Here is a 23,534-nt window from a genome sequence, read left to right on the forward strand (position 1 = left end):
TCCCTCTTCCACTGTTGGTGGGAATGCAAGTTGGTGCAGCCTCTTTGGAGAACAGTGTGGAGATTCCTCAAGAAATTAAAAAGAGAACTTCCCTGACCCTGCAATTGCACTCCTGGGTATTTACCCCAAAGATACAGATGTAGTGAAAAGAAGGGCCATCTGTACTCCAATGTTTATAGCAGCAATGGCCACGGTCGCCAAACTGTGGAAAGAACCAAGATGCCCTTCAATAGACAAATGGATAAGGAAGATGTGATCCATATAAACTATGGAATATTATGCCTCCATCAGAGAGGATGAATACCCAACTTTTGTATCAACATGGACGGGACTGGAAGTGATTATGCTGAGTGAAATAAGTCAAGCAGAGAGAGAGTCAATTATCATATGGTTTCACTTATTTGTGGAGCATAGCAAATAGCATGGAGGACATGGGGAGATAGAGAGGAGAAGAGAGTTGGGGGAATATGGAAGGGGAGGTGAACCATGAGAGACTATGAACTCTGAAAAACTATCTCAGGGTTTTGAAGGGGTAGGGGATGCTATGTCAGGGTACCAGTGGTGGGTATTATAGAGGGCACGGATTGCATGGAGGACTGGGTGTGATGCAAAATAATGAATACTGTTATGCTGAAAATAAATAAAAAATTAAAACAAAACAAAACAAAAACTAAATAAAATTAGTGTTATGTAGACTCTGGTCTTTTTCTGAAAATCTCAAATGTCATTTCCTAAATTTTAGAATACATTTCTCATCATGAAGGCTTCCTTTTACCCAAAAGGAGCATAATTGCAACTTTCAGATTATCTAACAAATTTCTACTCATTTCTTTCCATTGGTTTGTTATAATGTGAAATTTTTAGTTTCAGATGCCATCTTTTTAAATTTTATTTACCTTGATTATTTTTATATTTCATTTATGATACTATTTAATAAAAGCTAAATTAAGTTGTCCACTGTGATCGGAATACTTGAAAAATTCTCTTCTTAATAAGTGTCTCATTGCTTGTTTTCCAGTCTGAACTTAAAAAGCATCAGCCTTTGCCTACATTTAGCTATTATTGCCATCACTACATTTTTACTTCACATTTTCTCCTCAGCCTTCTCACTGGTCTGTAACCCACCCATCCATTAACTCTATTGTTTCAAACTCCACCTTTCCAGAGTCATGAGCCATCTTTGGGGTTTTGTTTGTTTGTTTTGTCATTTTAATATATTTCAGCAATACTGGGCACAATTGAATGCTGCTTTCTATTTGATACCATTTATTTGCCCTGGTTAAAGGAAACATTATTTGTGGACTTCTCTGAGCATATTGGCAATTCTTCCTCATTTTTACTTCTGCTGTTTTTTCCTATGATTGATTCCTAAATAGCAGGAGTTCCAGTTCTCCAAACTCCTACTGAGCCCCTTCTCTTCATTGTCTTTGTATTCTATTTACTTTCCCTAATAAGACATCACACCGAATTCCAAATTTTGTCAGTGTGTGTGTGCATGTGTGTGTGTGTGTGTGTGTAGACCTGTGTCATTAGAGAGCAAAAATATCCAGGATTTGGGAAGCTGTGGTCATTGAGAAAATTATACTGACTGAGGAGATGTCATACATTCTGTAATTTTCCCATTAGCTTCTTGCTCTCCCAGCAGAAAATGGCAGGCAGGCATTCTCACATGAGGCTCAAGAGAAATAAATTGGAATCTACATCTGTCAATGCCAACCAGGGCTTATGTTGGATAGAAAAGATCTTGTATAAGAAGGAATTGAAGATGAATGAGCCTGACTTTCTTTTATTAACATCTAAATGTATTACTTGTTTCAGGGGTACAGGTCTCTGATTCATCAGTCTTACACAATCCACTGCACTCACCATAGCACATACCCACCCTAATGTCCATCCCCCAGCCAATGCATCACTCTACCCCCGCCCCTCCAGCAACCCTCAGCTTGTTTCCTGAGATTAAGAGACTCGTATGGTTTGTCTGCCTCTATATTTCATCTTGTTTCATTTTTCTCTCCCTTCCCCCATGACCCTCTGTCTTGTTTCTCAAATGCCTCATATCAGTGAGATCATATGATAATTGTCTTTTTCTGGTTGACTTATTTCACTTAGCATAATAGCCTCTAGTTCCATCCATGTCCTTGCAAATGACAACATTTTGTTTTTTGATGGCTGCTTAATATTCCATTATAACCTCTTCTTTATCCACTCATCTGTTAATGGACATCTAGACTCTTTCCATAGTTTGAACCTGACATTTTGTAGTGTTTTTTCTCTAATCACATTTGATAAATCCTAAGTGGCAAGCAATAGCAGTCTGAGACCATGAATACAAAGCCACAGATAACTGAAGAAGAATCCAAAAAGAAATTCCTGCTGTCTCCTATTCTCTGCAGACAAATATTTGATATTTATGATTTGCCAGTATGGAGGGGCCTGAGTCAATACCACTGAAATCTTACACCTAAGAATAAGCACAATGAATTTACCATTTCTCAAAAAGTATGGAACAGAGATTAGAATAATCTCATTCCTTGTTTTGGTCAAGGTTGTCTGCTTTAAATGCATGTCAGAATGAATAAAATCCTCCTTGTAGGAATCAATCATCATCCATGCCAATAACATTTGAATATGGTTTTGAGTATACAATAAAAAATTCACAACCTTATCAGAGGGAAGTTCAAATGACCAAAACCATGAAGGTAAAAGAAATAGAAAGAGACATGAGAAGATCTACATATATCTAGCACACAGTCTGTAAAATAACTAGAACTAATACTTCCCTTGAAGAGCTAACAAATTCACAACTTAAATAATTGGTATTGTGTGTTTAAGAAATGCTTATGCAGCAATCTATAGATTCAATCTCTATGAAAATGAAATCCTTATCAAAATACCAATAGCTTTTTAACAGACTAGAACAAATAATCCTAAAATTTCTATACAATCACAAAAAACTCCAAAAAGCTAAACCAGTCTTCAAAAAGAAGAACAAAGTTGGAGTTACCACAAATCCAGATTTTGAGATAAACTACAAAGCTACAGGAATCATAACAGCATGATATAGTCACAAAAATAGACACGCAGGTCAACAGAACCTGGTAAAGAGAAGGGGAGGTGAACCATGAGAGACTATGGACTCTGAAAAACAATCTGAGGATTTTGAAGGGGTGGGGGGTGGGAGTTTGGGGTACTAGGTGGTGGGTATTATAAAGGGCACGAATTGCATGGAGCACTGGGTGTGGTGAAAAATAATGAATACTGTTATGCTGAAAATAAAAAATAAATTAAAAAAAAAAAAAAAAAAAAAAAAAAAGAAGTACGTCCACAGATACATAGATATAAGAAACAATTTTGATAATAAGGATTTGGTAGAATATAAGAAAGACAAATATCACAATGATTTAAACAAAAATACTGTACTTTTATCCCATTTAAATTTTCAGGCTGGTATGTTGAAACTCCTCCATGAAGTCACTGTGTTTCTAAGGTGGAAGGACCTGCAATGGTGTCGAGAACCTAAATGTGCTCTCTCTTGTTGAATGGTCAGTGTATTCCTAGTGTGATTGATTATCCTCATGACTTTAAACAGCTTGTCTCCCATCTGCATTGCAACAGTGAGATGGGGTAGAAAGCAAGAGGAGGGCAAACTTCTTTTATCAAAGGATAATCCATAGAAATTGCACATCTCCACTTACATCCTTTGTTTATGATTTATTCACATGGCCACAACAAGTTGCAAGGAAGACTAGCTACAGACAGAGATAAATATTCCATTAACACAGAGGGAGTGGAGAATGCTTGGGTATTAAGAAATATCAGTTTAAGATCCACTAGATCAGGGGCACCTGGGTGGCTCAGTGGGTTAAATCCTCTGCCTTTGGCTCAGGTCATGGTCCCAGCATCCTGGGATTGAGCCCTGCATTGGGCTTTCTGCTCAGGAGGGAGCCTGCTTCCTCCTCTCTCTCTGCCTGCCTCTCTGCCTACTTGTGATTTCTGTCTGTCAAATAAATAAATAAAATCTTTAAAAAAAAAAAAGATCCACTGGATAATATCACAAAGATTATCTGGAAAAAGACACCTTTCAGAAAAGACACTGAGGTCATGTATAAAAAGAAACCTTAGGTGTATCTACAGGGTTAATGGTGATATATTTAACTTGAGGCAGTGTTTTCTATGACAGGTCAGTAAATTCTCCAACTAATATTATCACTTTTCATTACCAACAGAAATACATTTTTTCCTGCTTTTAAATCCTTATCTATATTTTTGAATTCAAAACACGACTATGCAGAAGAACAATAATATAATACAGGGAAGTCTAAACTGAATTCTCAGGATACATAGTTAAAAGTAGTTTTTCAGGGTGCCAGGGTGCCTGGGTGCCTCAGTAGGTTGAACAACTGACTTCTGATTTCAGATCAGGTCATGATCTCAGGGATGTGAGATCAAGTTCCACATCTGGCTCACACTGGAGTCTGCTTGTCCCTTTCCCTCTGCTCCTCTCTCCTGCCTGTACTCTCTCTCTCAGTCTCTCTTTCTCAAATAAATAATTTTTTAAAGCAGGTGTTTTAAAAATATATTTTTAAATTTTTATTTTTATTAAGATAAAATCTTAAAAATATATTTTTAAATTTTTATTTTTATTAAGATTTATATTAATACGATTTTATAAGATTTATTTTAATAAGATTTTATCTTAATAAAAATAAAAATTTAAAAATATATTTTTAAGATTTTATCTTAATAACATTTTATAAGATTTATTTTAATAAGATTTTATCTTAATAAAAATGAAAATTTAAAAATATATTTTTAAGATTTTATCTTAATAAGATTTTATAAGATTTATTTTAATAAATAATAAATATTTGGTAGTTGGGAAGAATTTTGTAATAAAATATAAATATGTGATCCCTTGGGAATGGTGTTCTTGGATCTCATATCCTCCTGAGAATTCTTCAGTCATCTTTAGATATTTTTCTTCAGGGCCCAGAAAGCATAAATATTCAATGGGATCAAATGTTCACTAATTTATATGGCATTGAGGATAATAAATGGAAAAGAATTCAATGCAAAAATAAGTAAATTGTAACAATGGGAAAATTTAATATACTACTCTAAATACCTACCAAAAACAAAACAAAACAAAACAAAACACAGCTAATGAAACCATTTACATATTTATCCTAAATACATAAGAAAAAACTATCATAGATTGTGAGCTAGAGGGAGACCCATTTAGAGAGGAATGGAATGTCAATTTAGTCAGTTCAGTATGATGACAAAAGATTTAAAAATTGGAGCAGAGATCGTTTTATCTGAATAAATCTGTGTATATGTCTGCTTTTGAAAAGGTGTTTGAGTTTTTAGGTCTTTGTCAGAATGATTAAAGACTCAAAAAAAATGAAAAGAAGAGGTATGTCTAAAATTTATTTTATTCATTTATTTTTAAAAGATTTTATTTATTTGACAGAGAGAGACACAGCAAGAGAGGGAACACAAGCTGGGAGAGTAGGAGAGGGAGAAGCATGCTTCCCACTGAGCAGGGAGCCCGATGTGGGGCTCAAATCCAGGACCCTGGGATCATGACCTGAGCTGAAGGCAGATGCTTAAGGACTGAGCCACCCAGGCACCACTGGTATGTCTAAAATTTAAAAACCATATTTCCTGTTAGCTATGTTTAATCCATGCTGTTCTGTTTTTACCATTAAAGTATTTAAATTTTCTAAACTTTTAAATTTTTATTGTGGGGAAAATGATGACAGAAGACAGAATACAGTGAAAATTTGGTATTGAAAATTGTTTTTAAATTTCACAAATATTCACAGTATCTAATGCAAGTAAATATCATTGTACACATCATACACATTGTCTTCTAATGGTTTTGCAATATGAGCTTTGTTAATTTTTGCACAGTGTGTATTGGGGATAGTTGGTGTGTTTAAAGGTTAAAGTTGGACAAAAATAATTTGACATAGTAAAATTCTGTTTTATGTATTATAGGTATATGTATACCTATAATTGTTGCCATTGGGATATTTTGTGTAAATGAAGAAAAATTTATAATAGATCGCTTCACAATTATGTGAATGTAAAATGAATGTCCAGGAAAAATAATAGTCCTTTCTTTTTCTTTTACATTAGTAAGGTGATTTTAATAGCAGATCTCATTTTTTTAAAATCTTAGAATTCTCCTGTAAATGCCTCTAGATATAATTGGAAGCAACTTTTATTTGTCCTTATATATTTATTTTTATTTATATATATGACTTTTATTTTTTTAAAGATTTTATTTATTTCTGAGAGAGAGAGAAAGAGAGAGTGCATGTGAGAGAGAGAGAACATGAGAGGCAGGGAGGGTCAGAGGCAAAGGGAAAAGCATACTCCGTTGCTGAGCTGCGAGCCTAATGCAGGGCTCAATCCCAGGACCCTAGGATCATGATCCAAGCCAAATGAAGACGCTTAACTAACTGAGCCACCCAGGTATCCTTTACATACCTTTTAATAATAACATATTTTGGTGGACCCTAGGTGTCTCAGTCCTTGAGTATCTGCCTTTGGCTCAGGTCCTGATCCCAGTGTCCTGGGATCCAGACCCGTCATAGGCTCCCTATTTGGTGGGGAGCCTCTTTCTCCCTCTTCAACTCTCATGTGGTTGTGTTCCTCACTCACTCTCTCTATCATAAATAAATAAACTCTTTAAAAATTATAATTTATGTTTTTGAGATTGAAAATAATTACTTTGGTATTAAGACATACAGTATTGTCTTATCTAGTGCCCAAAGCCAACCTTAATTATTTTATTGTGCTTCATGATGAAGACACCAGGGAAGGAAATATTCCTTAGAGATAAAAATATATTTTTTGAGAAATACACTATAATCTGTCCTATAGTTACTTGCACAAAATATTTCACTTTTAAGGTGATGACTTGGATAATATACTCCTTCAAATTTAAACCTGATTTCCAACTGACTAGCATAGAAAATCTGAAAATTCAATTGTCTCAATGTATGCCAGGTGTTGAAAATAGTATCCTACAGTTAATATTTCTTTAATTATGAATTAGCTGAGTGTCATTAGGATAGGGAAATATATGCTTCCTAAAACTGGTGTCACCACTGTTCTGAGATCCAATATGTGCTTGAAATGTGCCAAATACTCTCACTCCTCCTCTCCCTTAGGCCATGCTGATCTCAAAATTGTTCAAGTTTTCAGTCTGTATTTTAGACAAAGAATAAAATGGTAAGTGTAAAGCACAAAAGCATATGGGGAAGAATTTTATTGGTGAACATTTTCTCCTTAAAATTTTTACTTACTAAGTTACATATTTTAGTTACCAATTTATGTATTTTATATTAAAAAGATTTGTCTTAGTAATTTGCCTATTTTAAATCTTCTGCTATTTTTTTTTCAAACTCATTATCCTCTCTCTTTAAATCCTTCTTACCTTCTAGGTTTCTGTAAAGTCTTGTCTTTATCTCCCTCTTTTCTTTACCTCTAACATCTCAAACAATTTCCGGAACACTAATTTGTATATTTTTTCTGCATCTCTACAATTTATTCTCATCTTCACCTTATTTTACTTGATCTATTCTCAGAATGATAACATGCACAGGAAAACTGAACTTTTTTGATATACACACTGAAATTACAGACTGTTCCCACTGATTTTGTTTCAAGATACAAACTGGGAAGGGGGGATATTGAAGAAATGGAAACACTAATAAGGATGGCAAATAAATATATTCCCAATGCCTCAAAGTCACTTATCTGAAATTGTATCTCATTAGCCATGAAAGTAAATGACACAAGAATCAAGCATTTGAGTTGATTTGTTGAAGAAAATGGTAAAGTTATGGTAGCCTTATTTATTAATGACAGCAAGGTGTGTGTGTGTGTGTGTGTGTGTGTGTGTTAAATGCAATAAATGGGCGGCTGTACTTTTAATGACAGATACCACTTTGTTTCTAGTATGCAAACCTTTTAATTGAACAATAAACGGCATTCATTCCAATTGTGTAAATTCAAGAGAGGAAAAGCATTTTTCTATGTTTGGTATGTCCCTCTAATTTCCATCAAATTTATTTCCTTAAAAAATCAACAATTTCTATCATCATATAGGTTATTCTCCAGTAGAATTACAAACTGAAGATGAAATTCGCTGTCCAGATACTCTGAAAATGCAAACCTCCTGGCATATCCATCTTCAAAACTTGAACGAGCATTGTGTTACTCTATCTGAAATGTCGCTTGCTAACTTTATTTTAGACATTTAAATCACTCTTATTTTTCCACTGGGATTGTCAATTTCTTTCTGTTTTTCTTTTCTGTTTAGAACTGGAAAAGTAGAGGACAGTAATGGGAAACCACACACAAGCGATAGTGTTTATCCTGGCAGGTTTGACTGATGACCCACAATTGAAAGTTGTGTTATTTGTTTTTCTGCTTCTCACCTACTTGCTGAGTGTCACTGGCAATCTGACCATCATCACACTTACCCTGGTGGATATTCACCTCAAGACCCCCATGTATTTTTTCCTTCGGAATTTTTCCTTCCTAGAAATTTCTTATACTACTACATGCATCCCTAAATTGTTGGTTACTATGGCAACTGGAGACAAAACCATTTCCTTTAATTGTTGTATAACTCAAGTGTTTTTTGCCTTCCTTCTTGGTGCATCTGAATTTTACTTGCTGGCTGCTATGTCCTATGACCGCTATGTTGCCATATGTAAGCCTCTGCATTACACAACCATCATGAACAGTAAGATCTGCATTCAACTTGTCTTCTGTTGTTGGTTTGCTGGTTTTTTTGTCATATTTCCACCTCTCCTCTTAGGAATAAATCTTGACTTCTGTGCCTCCAACATTGTTGACCATTTCTACTGTGATACAACTCCCCTGCTGCAGATCTCCTGCTCAGACACACAGCTCTTAGAGACAATGGGATACATCTCTGCTTTGGTGACACTCATAGTCACATTGGTGCTGGTGATAATATCATATACCTATATTGCCTTAACAGTTCTAAAAATCCCTTCAACTAATCAGAAGAAAAAGGCTTTTTCAACATGTTCTTCTCACATGATTGTGATATCCCTTTCTTATGGCAGCTGCATCTTCATGTATGTTAAACCATCAGTCAAACAAAGAGTATCTTTTTCCAAGGGAATTGCAGTGCTCAATACTTCCGTGGCTCCACTTTTGAATCCTTTCATCTATACTTTGAGGAACCAGCAGGTGAAAAAAGCCTTCTTGAACATGATACACAAGATAGTTTCCTTCTCAAGCAAATGAATTCCTGTTGCATTTTATATAAAGAAAATGAACAAAGGAACCCCTAATAATATCAAAATATCTAGTAGTAGCTCCAATACCGTTCCTTCTGGTTTGTTATGGGTTTTTTGCTTTTATGTCTTTGATATTCATTTTTATCTCTTCTTAAGCATTATTTGCAGAAAAATCTTTGTTCCAAAGAATTTAATTTTCTTTATGTCCTGCAAGAAATACTTTTTTTCCCATCACATCCTTTTCTTGTGAGTATCTGAAAGAAATGGAGCTAAGTTTTCAATCTGTCTCTGTTAGATTTGAATTCTAGTCAAGATTATGAAGTATTTTATTTATTTTATATTTAATGTAACATGCAATGTACAAGTTATTACAGCTCTTTATTTGTACCTATTTACACTCTACTTAAAACTGATATTTATTTATATCTTTTGAATTACTGTTGAATTATATATTTTTGAACTTATGTCTTTTGAATAATTTTGAATTACTTATATCTTTTGAATTATTGTTACACACTCTATTTAATGAAATGAAAAGATAATTGTGGCAAAAAATAACAATTAGTGTTGATGATCAAATTAGAAAATAGTTTATTTTGAAAAGATTGTGGGGGCATCTGAATGGTTCAGTCAATTAAGCGTCCACCCTTGATTTTGGCACAAGTAATGACCTAATGGGTTGTGAGATCAGGCCCCATGTCACACTCCATGTTTAGTGGGGTGTCTGCTTAAAGACTCTCTCCCTCTGCCCTTACTATCATGCACTCTTGTTCTCTCATTCTCTCTAAAATAAGTAAATCTCTAAAAAAGTAAATAAAACTAAAAAAAAAACATTGTGCATTAGAGTATATTCCATTGAAACTAGTTTAATTTGTGTTAAAGAATTATGAGCAATTACAAATATTTCAGTTAAACCTGACAAATACTATACTAACAATCATAAGAAATTATTGAACATACCTGCCTCATGAAGGGTGGAGCAGCTTAATAATTTCAGCAAATACCTAAGCTTGGTTTGAGAATTATCCTAATATGCACATCAGCTTTGATGATTTCATGAATACAAATGTGTTGAAAAAATTATAAATTATTAATCACACATATTCTTGTATCATTTTGAAAGGTGAAGCTAAGGATAGCATTTTCTCTTTTATTTATTTTCCTATAATTGTTTCTTCCCATACATGACATAGATTTAGAAAAGTATCATCTCATTTATTGAACTTAATAGCAAATGACAAATAACTAAGTAGATTAATACAGTTAACAAAAAATATAATGATATAAAAAAATAAATGAATAACTTTTTCTGTGTAGAGTGAAAGTATAGAATAATACTCAGGATTTATAACTTAAATCTGAAAGTATGGCATTGAAAAAACATGACAAAAATCTATGTTAGGGCGCATGAGTGGCTCAGTGGGTTAAAGCCTCTGCCTTTGTCTCAGGTCATGATCCCAGGGTCTTGGGACCAAGCCCCATATTGGGCTCTCTGCTCCGCAGAGGGCCTGCTTCCTGCTCTCTCTCTGCCTGCCTCCCTGCCTACTTGTGATCTTTCTCTCTGTCAAATGAATAAATAAAAATATTTAAAAAAAATTTATTGTTGAGGGAAGCTTTTGGAAATGGGTTATAGTTGACACTGATATTTAGAATGTACTTTAGTGATTACTTTTTCTTTAAATCAACAGAAAATATAATTGTAATGGTTTGCATGTCCTGACATTTAAAAATATTCATATAGTATGGAATCAAATTAAAAATAAACAGGTAAATTTCATTTTGGCAAATAGGAACTATATAAGTTTCAAAAAAGAGATTATCTCTCAGGATATGATAATAGCTAAGCTGATCTGTCACATGATATAGCTAATATTTTCTCTTTTTTAATTTTTTATTTTTTATAAACATATATTTTTATCCCCAGGGGTACAGGTCTGTGAATCACCAGGTTTACACACTTCACAGCACTCACCAAAGCACATACCCTCCCCAATGTCCATAATCCCACCCCCTTCTCCCAAACCCCCTCCCCCCAGCAACCCTCAGTTTGTTTTGTGAGATTAAGAGTCACTTATGGTTTGTCTCCCTCCCAATCCCATCTTGTTTCATTTATTCTTCTCCTACCCACTTAAGCCCCCATGTTGCATCACCACTTGCTCATATCAGGGAGGTCATATGATAGTTGTCTTTCTCTGCTTGACTTATTTCGCTAAGCATGATACGCTCTAGTTCCATGCATGTTGTCGCAAATGGCAAGATTTCATTTCTTTTGATGGCTGCATAGTATTCCATTGTGTATATATATACCACATCTTCTTGATCCATTCATCTGCTGATAGCCAACAGACACATGAAAAAGTGCTCCATATCACTCGGCATCAGGGAAATACAAATCAAAGCCACAATGAGATATCACCTTACACCAGTCAGAATGGCTAAAATAAACAAGTCAGGAAATGACAGATGCTGGCGAGGATGCAGAGAAAGGGGAACCCTCCTACACTGTTGGTGGGAATGCAAGCTGGTGCAACCACTCTGGAAAACAGCATGGAGGTTCCTCAAAATGTTGAAAATAGAACTGCCCTATGACCTAGCAATTGCACTATTGGGTATTTACCCTAAAGATACAAACGTAGTGATCCAAAGGGGCACGTGCACCCGAATGTTTATATTTTTATTTTTTATTATGTTCAATTAAACAACATATAGTACATCATTAGTTTTTGATGCAGTGTTCAATGATTCATTTGCTGTGGAATAGCATGGAGGACCATAAGGGAAGGGAAGGAAAACTGAATGGGAAGAAATTTAAACATTTTTAAATAAATGAAAAGAAATATTTATTTATTTATTTATTTTCAAGATTTTATTTATTTATTTGACAGAGAACATAAGCAGGCAGAGAGGCAGGCAGAGAGAGTGAGAGAGAGAGAAGCAGGCTCTGCACTGAGCAGAGAGCCTGATGCCGGGCTTGATCCCAGGACCCTGGGATCATGACCTGGGCTGAAGGCAGAGGCTTCAACCCGCTGAGCCACCCAGGTGCCCCAAAAGAAATATTTATTAATGTTTGTGGGGTGCAGTGAAAGCAATGCTTAGAGGGAATTATATCATCCAATGTATCTACTAGAAATGAAGAGAAATCTATAATCAGTTAACTGTTTCCACTGTGGGATATGGCAATTAAAAGGATAAAAATAAGGAAGCCCTATGAACAGTTCTAAAATTTGATAACCTAAATGAAAGCGACCAATCTGTGAAAGAAACAAATTGCCAAAACTCAAATAAGAATAATCCAAAAAAGTTTATATCTATTAAAAATTCACTTAATAATTAATTACATTCTAAAACAGATAGCATCAAGTATTCCATGTTCATAGTTTCTTAGAATACCTTTGATACCCAAAACAATTTATAGATTTAGTTCCATTTCTATCAAATTCTAATAATATTACTTCTTTTCAAAAATGAAAAAAAAAAAAAACAGAAAAGTTGATTCTCAGATTCAAATAGTACTGCAAGGAAACCTGAATATCCAAACCCATGCTGAAAAGAAAGAAAAAGTGAGAAGACTCACATATCACAGTATCAAAGCTCTACAATGTGGAGTAATTGGAATGCTTTATATTGTTAGTGGGAACGTAAAATTGTGTAGTCACTATGGAAAAGTTTGGCACCATATGTAGGCTAGAGATGTTTAGGTCAAGTTTGTGCTATGTTAAAAGGTGGAGTCCACTGAAATCTGACTTACAGAATAGCAAAGGCTATCATGAAAAGTAATAGGGATATATAGACTTTTTTAAAAAGATTGTACTTATATATTTATTTGTCAGAAAGAGCAAGAGAGTACAAGCAGGGGAAGAAGTCAAGGGAAAAAGAGAAGCAGACTCCCCTCTGAGCAGGGAGCCCAATGTGGGACTCAATCCCAGGACCCCGGGATCATGACCTGAGCTGAAGGCAGATGCTTAACCACCTGAGCCACCCAGGCACCCCAAAATACAGGCTTCTTTGGTTTCTTTCTTTGCTTTTATCTTTATACAGCTCTATTAATGCAATGTGTTATCTTTTTGTGAACCTTGGATTAAAAGAAAACAAATTCAGAGAGTTTGATTGAGTTAGTGAATTTTTGAGTAAAAATTATATGAGTGAAGATTCAGGGGATGTTACTGCTGACTAACAGAATATTAAAGGAGGTTGGTTGTCCATAGCAATGTGTTTATGAGGATATTAAGAGAGTAGGTATCTCTGTAACCTTTTCTCTTTAATTCTCTTTTTTTTCCATCTTCTCCTCCCATTAATCCCCCTTCTTCATAGAAATAAGCTGTGAGAAACCACACAGAAGTGACACCTTTTATTCTTCTTGGAATGACCAATGATCTACAATTACAGTGGTTATTTTTTCTCCTCTTTATTTTTGTCTTTACCTATATCTTGAGTGTCACTGGGAATCCAACCAGTCACTGGGAATCCAACCATAATCACCCTCACTTTGATCCAAAGACATCCGTGTATTTCTTTCTCCAGAATTTCTAATTTTTAGAAATATCATTCACAATTATGCATCCCCAAATTTCTTGTCAGTGTAACAACAGGTAATAAGGAAGTAGGAAAGCTGAAGGGACTCCTTTTCAGAAAGACTCCATCCCTGCTGTAAACGCTAAGACCTGTTTACTCATGTTTCATATATCACCTCTGAACAAGCCAAAGAAGTTATATTCCCACCTCAAGGGAGAAGAATAAAATTCAAAATTCTCTGGGTTTTGTCCTAACTCCCCCAAACACCTGGTAACATCCAAGAAGAGCCAGATTTCAGACACGTTCCAGGACATTAGCTTTAAACAGATTTTGCTGACTCCAGCATCAACACCCTTATCTTTGGTAATTCATAGAATAATCCCTGTTATTCACCTGATGCTCATGTTTCCCTAGATTCCTAGAGAAACACACACCCTAGACAATTTTCTAATATAAATGCCTGGCCCCAAAAAACAACAAAAAGACTCATTCTCCTTTCCTTTCCAAGTCTGCCAGTCACTCTGTCTACTATTCTGTCACTTACACTAGTCAATAAACTCTGTTTCTGCTTTCTCTGGCTCACATTTGAGTTCTATCCTGTGGGAAGTCAAGGACCATCTTGGCTAGTCCTTTGGGACCCTCCCCTGCGTCCTTGGACTCAGTCTGCCTGCATCAATAAGACCATTTCTTACAACAGTTGTACAGCACAGTTGTTTTACACTGGCATGGATGCAGACAAACTTTTTCTTCTGGTTCCTTAAGCCAATGTTTATCTTTGGACTAGTACTTTACAGACTCTGGGAAGACTTCCTTAAAGCTCTCAGTAGTTATACTTAAGCTATTTGAATAATAAGACCTTTATTGTTGAATAAAAGGGTTCAAATAAGTTTACTATTTTAATGATCTAAACAACAATCTTGTTTTTAGAAGGACTGAATTTCCTAATAATGAGGCTTCCAAGGAAATGGAAAATAAAATTATAACAATAGAGCATAGAAAAAATGTATTTAGTAGTCTTAGAAAATTCTCAGAATCATTGAATGAAATGGAATTTAATTTTTGCCTCAGGTCATGATCCCAGGTCCTGGGATCAAGCCCTTCATCAGGCTCCCTGGAAGCCCGCTTCTCCCTCTCCCTCAGCCTCCACTCTGCTTATGCTATCTCTGTCTCAAATAAATAAACAAAATCTTAAAAAATTAAATGAATTATTTTTTTTTTGTTTTTATAGCAAGGCTGTGATTTGTAAATTCATTACAATTGCTTTTTTGAAAAACACATCTTTTGTAACATATCCCAGAAGATTTATTTCACCTGCTGGTTCCTTAGGGTATAAATGAAGTGGTTTAGTAAAGGGGCAACCGAGCTATACAGCAAAGCTATGCCTTTGGATACAGTCACCCTTTCTTTGGCAGATGGCTTAATATACACAAAGATGCAGCTCCCATAAGTCATGGAGACAACAATCATATGGGAAGTACAAGTGGAAAAAGCTTTGGTCCTTTGCTGTGCTGAAGAGAATTGCATAATGGTGTTCATGATGCAAGTGTAGGAGAGAATCACTAACACCAATGTGACCACAAGTGTCACCACAGCAAAGATAAAAGACATCAATTCTGGGACATGTGTATCTGTGCAGGATATCTGCAGGATAGGAGAAGTTTCACACATAAAATGATCATTATTTTGGAAGCACAGAAATTGAGCTTGAGGGACGCCTGGGTGGCTCAGTTGGTTAAGCGGCTGCCTTCGGCTCAGGTCATGATCCCAGGGTCCTGGAATCGAGTCCCACATCGGGCTCCTTGCTTGGCAGGGAGCCTGCTTCTCCCTCTGCCTCTGCCTGCCTCTCTGTCTGCCTGTGCTCGCTCGCTCTCTCTCCCTCTGTCTCTGACAAATAAATAAATAAAATCTTAAAAAAAAGAAAGAAGAAATTTGAGTTTGAGTCCCATAAGCATTGGGGGAAAGATGATTAGGAATCTGGTTAGCCAAGAGGAAAGTACAAGCCAATAGCACACTCTGCTGTTCATAATGACTGGATAATGAAAGGGTTTACAGATGGCAACACAGCAGTCATTGGACATAGCAGCCAGAAGTTAAAACTCCTTAACTCCCAGTAAAAGAATAAAAAACAATTGAGCTGCACAATTATTATATGAGATGGTTTTTTCTCTAGTCATGATGGTTATCAAGTATCTGGGAATACATACTGCTGTGAATATGATTTCTAAAAAAGAGAAGTTATGGAGAAAGGAATACATTGGTGTCTTGAGGTGATGATCTAGCGGTGTAAGGAGGATAATGATTAAGTTCCCCATCGGGCTCAATGTGTAATTAAGAAAGAGAAACATGGAAATCACAATTTGCAATAGTAGGTCATCTGTCAGTTCCAGGAGAATGAACTCTATTTCCATTGATTGGTTGTTCATTTCTCTTAATATACCTTAACAAATATACATAAGAAAAAAAGACAAAAAATTAACCATACACATGAATATAATACATTGTAGTGTAATATAAATTTTCTCATATATAAATAAATACACACATTAACCTATATATAAATATATATAAACCTAAATACATATAAATAAGCCTGTGTATATAAATTAACTTAATTATATAGAAATTAACCTAAATATATACAAACTAAATAAATGTATATATAATAATTACACATCTTAACTAAACATATATGTTAACCTAGATATTTATATATTTACCTGATGCAAGAGAAAGGTACATATTCTCAAATTTATCTATTTGGAAAGGATTTCTCCTGTCTGAAATTTGTGATGACTTGTAATTATATGTTACGACAATACTTAGTTCTTTTTCATCTATTAGTTCTCTTTATTATAATATTTCTCACAATTTTTTCTCTGGAAATTGAATATTTTCTTTGGTTAATATGCATTTTTTACCCATTCCTCCTTAATGGACTCAACTCTGCATGAATAATTTAAATAAAAGAATATGAGTTACTTTAAATGTATTTTTCTATCTTTTATTCTCCCTGTGCAAATACACTATGTTGTTTTGTGTTTTGGAGTATCAGAAAGATTTGCACAATCAGGATATACATTTATATTACAAATCCTGTGATAGGCAATGACTAAGCAGCACTGATTTCCATGAATTTGGTAAAGTGAAATTATTTCTGCACCTAGAGTACACAATTATTATTATGAATTTTTTTCACTGGCTTTGCTATAGTCAAATGGACAGTTGTTTTCAGTATATATAACAAATACAACAAAGCAAAACATGAAAAAAACAAACAAAATTTTTTTTTGTTGTTTTGTTTAAATATTTTATTTATTTATTTGACACATAGAGATCACAATTAAGCAGAGACAGAGAGAAGAGGAAGCAGGCCCCTGCAGAGCAGACATCCCGATGTGGGGCTTGATCCCAGGACTCTGGGATCATGACCTGAGTCGAAGGCAGAGGCTTTAACCCACTGAGCCACCCAGGCACCCACAAACAGCATATTTTAAAAAAACATATTCTGTATTTTTTTAATTAACCTTTTTGAGGTTCCTACATGTGTCTACATAATTTTAGTCACTCCTTTATTTTACTTTCCCAATATTCTTTGTAGAATTGTTGAATACTAACAGAAATTATTGTAGGGAAGTAAAATCTGCTACCCCAAAATGTGTCTCTTTGGCATGATCATTAATTTAAGCTAATAATTTTTGATAAATGGAAGACAGCATGTTTATCCTTTTACCTCCTTTTTTTCCCCTTTACAACCTTTTACCTCCTCCTCAAATGTCTGAAAGAATTTAGATAATGCTCCAAATTTACATAATGCTCTCTGCTCCAAAAGGGATCCATCACCATAAACAACTACAATGTAATATGAAGTAGGTGTGAATTTAGTGCCATTGTATTGCCTGTAAGGTGAATGTTACTGTATATTGTCTCTGTTCCTTACTGATATACCACTTGTAGGCTCTCTCTTAGCTTAGAGGACCCCTTTTAATATTTCCTGTAGAGCTGGTTGGGTGTTTGCAAATTCTTTCAGTTTTTGTTTGTCCTGGAAGCTTTTAACCTCTCTTTCTATTTTCAATGATAGCCTAGCTGGATATAGTATTCTTGGCTGCATGTTTTTCTCGTTTAGTGCTCTGAAAATATCATGCCAGCTCTTTCTGGCCTGCCAGGTCTCTGTGGATAAGTCAGCTGCCAATCTAATATTTTTACCATTGTATGTTACAGACTTCTTTTCCCAGACTGCTTTCAGAATTTTCTCTTTGTCACTGAGACTTTTAAATTTTACTATAAAGTGACAGGGTGTGCGCCTATTCTTATTGATTTTGAGGGGCGTTCTCTGAACCTCCTGAATTTTGATGCTCGTTCCCTTTGCCATATTGGGGAAATTCTCCCCAATAATTCTCTCCAGTATACCTTCTGCTCCCCTCTCTCTTTCTTCTTCTTCTGGAATCCCAATTATTCTAATGTTGTTTCGTCTTATGGTGTCACTTATCTCTCGAATTCTCCCCTCGTGTCCAGTAGCTGTTTGTCCCTCTTTTGCTCAGCTTCTTTATTCTTTGTCATTTGGTCTTCTATATCACTAATTCTTTCTTCTGCCTCATTTATCCTAGCAGTGAGAGCCTCCATTTTTGATTGCACCTCATTAATAGCTTTTTTTTATTTCAACTTGGTTAGATTTTAGTTCTTTTATTTCTCCAGAAAGGGCTTTTATATCTCCCGAGAGGGTTTCTGTAATATCTTCCATGCCTTATTCGAGCCCGGCTAGAACTTTGAGAATTGTCATTCTGAACTCTAGATCAGACATATTACCAATGTCTGTATTGATTAGGTCCCTAGCCTTTGGTACTGCCTCTTGTTCTTTTTTTTGTGGTGAATTTTTCCGCTTTGTCATTTTGTCCAGATAAGAGTATATGAAGGAGCAAGTAAAATACTAAAAGGGTGGCAACAACCCAGGAAAATATGCTTTAACCAAATCAGAAGAGATCCCAAATCGTGATAGGGAGAAAGGGGATAAAAGAGGTTCAAAAATAAAGAAAGAAAAAAATTTAAAAAAATAAAAGAAAAGAATTTTAAAAAAGAAAACGAATAAAGAAAAATATAAAAAGGAAAAAATATATATATTACATTAACTGGTTAAAAAATGGTAAAAAAGAAAAGGGTAAAAGTTAAAAAAAATTCAGCAGACGAAGAGAAAAAAAATGAAAAAGATAAAAATTAAATTAACTGCAAGACTAAAAAAATCACAGGGAATCAAAAAAAAAAAAAAAAAAAAAAAAAACCTCAGGGAGAAAGCCATGAGTTCTGTGCATTGCTTTCTCCTCCTCTGGAATTCTGCTGCTCTCCTTGGTATTGAAACCGTACTCCTTGGTAGGTGAACTTGGTCTTGGCTAGATTTCTTGTTGATCTTCTGACGGAGGGGCCTATTGTAGTGATTCTCAAGTGTCTTTGCCCCAGGCGAAAATGCACCGCCCTTACCAGGGGCCAGGTTGAGTAATCCACTCGGGTTTGCTTTCAGAAGGTTTTGTTCCCTGAGAGCTTTCCATAGAGTTCCAGAGGACCGGAATACAAATGGCGGCCTCCTGGTCTCCGGCCCGGAGGAGCCGATAGCCCGGGCCCCACTACTCAGTCCGCCCTCAGAGAACAACGCCCAGTTACTCCCGTCTGCCTGACCTCCGGCCGCGCTCTGAGCTCACCGAGCCTGTGACTGGTTCAAGGTAACACTGAGCTGTGATCTTACCATCGGCTCTGTCTCTGTAGCCGGCTTTCCTGTTCCAATACTCGCAAGCTCTGTGACACTCAGACACCCCCCATCCTTCTGTGACCCTGCGGGACCTGAGGCTACGCTGACCCCGTGTGGGCTTCGCCCCGGTTTAGCCTCTGGAGAGATGTCCCTCAGCAGAACAGACTTTTAAAAGTCCTGATTTTGTGCTCTGTTGCTCCGCCGCTTGCCTGGAGCCGGCTCCTCCCCACAGGGTCTATCTTCCCGTCGCTTTGGATTCACTTCTCCGCCATTCCTACCTTTCAAAAACTGGTTGTTTTTCTGTTTCCAGAATTGCTGTTTTTCTTCTCTTCGATCTGCTGATGGATTTGCAGGTGTTTGCAATCTTTAGATAAGCTATCTAGCTGATCTCCTGCTAGCTGATGTAGTCTCATCCTGCTACTTCTCCGCCATCTTGAAGTAGATGTGATAGAGAGGGACGAACTTAGTAAAGTCTGTTAAAATTCTTCTGTATATCCCATTGTTTCTGTGTGGCCCAGCAAACATTTGTTTCCCAAACACTTATTCTTTTTTGTTTTCCTTTGAATTGTCTTCCTTCCCTTTGAAGTCCCAGACCTCCACATACTTCTTTGACCAGAATGGCATATAAGATTCAATTGTCTTATATGAGACAATTATTCCCATATTCTCATGGAGCCATCCCATGTACATACCTCCCATGTATTTGCAATTAATTTCATTTTCTCCTATTAATCTGTCTCATGTCACTTTAATTTCTAAACCAGCCAAAGAATCCTGAAAATTAGGGTAACATTTTCCCTCCCTAACATAATATTAACCCTTTCTTTTTAAGAATTCTACTTATTTCCATGTCATACTATTCTCTTTGATGTGGAACATGCTAGTCTGTTTCATTACATGCATTATCTGCAGACTTATAAAGGAAATGGTTTGCTAAAGCACTCTGTTATTTTTATTCTTTTGCATTTGTCTTATTAATATTGCTGCATATACATTAGTTTTTCTTATTTGGGGAAAGATAAAAGTGTTCCATGCTCAAAGTGCTTTTCTGAAACATTTTAGGGAATAGCTTTAATATTTTTAATGGCAATTGAAGACTTGCAATCTTCAACTACTGTGTGACCACAAAGTTTTATATAAAAATATATGTTTATATCCTTGTTATAACTCCCATCTTGCTCTATTTTTATTTGAAAAGCTATGGTCCAGGAGTTAGCATACAGTTTCTGTTACCACGTGGATCTAACAGACTGTTCTAGAACTATGGTATTTCAGATTTTAGAAAAGAGATGCTCAGCATTTTTCCACATTATTTTACTCAGTAAAATAATTGATGAAGAGAATCAGAGGAAATGAAAGTTACATGTAACTATATATGAATAGAATAGATTACAACATCTGTTAATACAGAACCATTTAAAAAAAAAAAAAACTGTAAACCTTAAAAATGTGAGGTCAAATTCAACTCCCTGAATGGCACTTGTGCACTTAACTTAATTTCTGAGTTTGAAGTCAAGTTAAAATTATAGTCTCCTTACCTTCTGGCATCTACTGAATCTAGTGTCCCCTTATATGCACATGCCAGAGATTTATGTTAAAATAATTAATCATGATTTTACTCTCTTATCATCATATTTTATTTTATAAGCTGAATATTTCCTATCAATGATTTTTGTGGGAGGGACCATGAACATATGGTCCTTTTGTAAAGAATTTCCACATCCCTCAAATTTATACTCTCTTTGAAGTTCAGAACTCAAGTATTAATAATTTTAATGGACATCCATCTTCTTTTCCAGATAACTTGCATTTTGTGAAAGCTGGTTGTTATAATTGCTATCATTCAAAGCCTCAAAATCAGTAGTTATACATTAAAATAAAATAAAGTGAGGCAACTAAAAGAACTCGGGGCATCATCTGATGAAAGTTAAGCAACTATTCTGAAACTCCATATTGTTTTCTATCCACTTATGAAATGCTGCAGCTTTATCATTTTCTATTTACTACTGACTCAAGGGTTCTACTGAAATAAAGTAAAGAGGAAAAAAAATAAGCCTCATCCATAGGATCAAAGTTCCAAAAATGCTAATTACTGGCAATAAAAAACACTATTGTAATCTACCTTAAACAAAAGCTGAAGTGAAAGTATCCCAGAGGAGTATCATCAATAATTCAGATAATGGATGAAATATTTAACAAGATCATCAGCAGTTCACCGTCCTGGGGCAATACGGAAAAATCCCAAGCTAGATTGTACAAGCCCAAGACATAGCCTTGTTTCCAATTAGCAACAGAAGTAATTTTAGACTTTATTTTAAACTATTTTACACACTGGCACCTGGTAGTGTATTTATTTACAAGTAACAAGCATAACATTTTATCATATTAATAGGTTGAGGTTTCAATTGGATGTTTGGTGAAATTATTTTGATCCTTCTAGTGAACTGAATTTTAACCATTAAATATACTTTGTGATAATGCCCAAACCTGGAGATGATCCAATTTCCATCATCTGGTAAGTACTTTAAAAAATTATGGCATGTACATGCAATGCAATAAATTAGTCAGATTAAAAAAAAAAAAAAACATGATTGAGTCTTCAAAATATTACACTAAGTGAAAGAAGCCATATACAATGTCTACATATTCTGTGATTCTATTTCTATAATTCCGAAAAACACTGAACTATAGGATTGGAAATCTGATCAATAGTTTTAGGGGCTGATGGTGAGAAGAGATTGCTTGCAAAAGTGTCATGAGAAAACTGTGTAGGATAATGGAACTATTTTATATCTTGATTATAATGGTGGTTGCTTGATTATATATGTTTTTCAGAGTTCCTCAAACTATATACTCCCCAAAAGGTACCTTTTTTTGTAGTTAATTCTATCTCAATAATCTACCAAATACATTTGGATGTGACTTGACTTTTTATTAGACTACTAGTAAAATTACTTAGATGTGTGCTGTTCAGTAGGATAGCCACAGGCCACAGTGGATATATACACTAAAACTTAAAGTAATAAACATTAAATTAAAATTGAATATTCAGTTCCTCAGCTTGGGCCATGGGATGGGTCTTTGCTACTGTGCTAAGATCTAAAATTACCAAAATTAACAGTAATTTATCATCCCAACCTTCCTCTGGCAGTTACAGGACTTCACTAAACCATAGAGTTCTAAACTGATTATATCAGACAGATATTACCAGTGGAAATGTTGTCTAGGTGGGGAGACAGATTCCAGGTGCTTGCCTCTCAAGGGGAAATTCCCTCAAGGACCTACTGATTTTCATGACAAGCTTGTAAACTCCAAGTAAATAACGTACTTGACTGGAACAGATTCATATTTAAATTTAATATACTCCATTTTTTCCTACATTAATCAGTGTATCAGGTATCACGTTTTATATAACCATTCCTGGGGCAACTGGGTGGCTTAGTGGGTTAAGCCTCTTCCTTTGGTTCAGGTCACAATCTCAGGTCCTGGGATCGAGCCCCACATCAGGCTCTCTGCTCAGCTCTCTGCTCTCTCCTCTCTCTCTCTGCCTGCCTCTCTGCATACTTGTGATCTCTATCTGTCAAATAAATAAAATCTTTATAAACAAATAAATAAATAACCATTCTCTAATAATTTTGAACACAATATGTATATTCAAATTTTGTAGATAACTCTAATATTGATTTCTTTTATTAAAAGGAGACAAACTATATCCTTAATATATTCATTTAATTTGGTGAGTTTTTCTTTTCTTTTCTTCTTCTTTTTTTTTGGGGGGGGCCTTGTTTTGTATGTGATTCATTGGGCCACAGATACACATAGAAAGGAATTACTTCTAATCTTGTGACAACAATTTCTTTGTTTTCTCATAGTCATACATTCATCTGATTTCACATACTCTATTTAGAATTTTAAAAACTAATAAATGCTACTAAAAAACTACTAGTTTGGAAGAAAATATGAATGCATATGATAGCCATGGGTAGACTACTTGA

At 35.2% G+C, this 23,534-nt stretch overlaps 1 protein-coding gene and 1 pseudogene across 2 annotated transcripts; one reads left to right on the forward strand and one right to left on the reverse strand.

Moving 5' to 3' along the window:
- Nucleotides 1-8,361: 8,361 nt before the first annotated feature.
- Nucleotides 8,362-9,300, forward strand: LOC309869864 (olfactory receptor 6C74-like; the record flags this gene model as incomplete). The annotated part of the gene is made up of 1 exon (XM_082741638.1): nt 8,362-9,300. One exon carries the CDS (start codon nt 8,362-8,364, stop codon nt 9,298-9,300), a length of 939 nt encoding a protein of 312 aa, XP_082597764.1.
- A 5,756-nt stretch (nt 9,301-15,056) lies between these two features.
- Nucleotides 15,057-16,228, reverse strand: LOC309869902 (olfactory receptor 6C6-like; annotated as a pseudogene). The gene is made up of 2 exons: nt 15,752-16,228; nt 15,057-15,520 (listed from the first exon to the last, which is right to left on the reverse strand). The product of its transcript is annotated as an olfactory receptor 6C6-like (transcript).
- Nucleotides 16,229-23,534: the final 7,306 nt, after the last annotated feature.

Source organism: Mustela nivalis, assembly GCF_964662115.1.
Source record: "Mustela nivalis genome assembly, chromosome: 7".
NCBI classification, from domain to species: Eukaryota; Metazoa; Chordata; class Mammalia; order Carnivora; family Mustelidae; genus Mustela; species Mustela nivalis.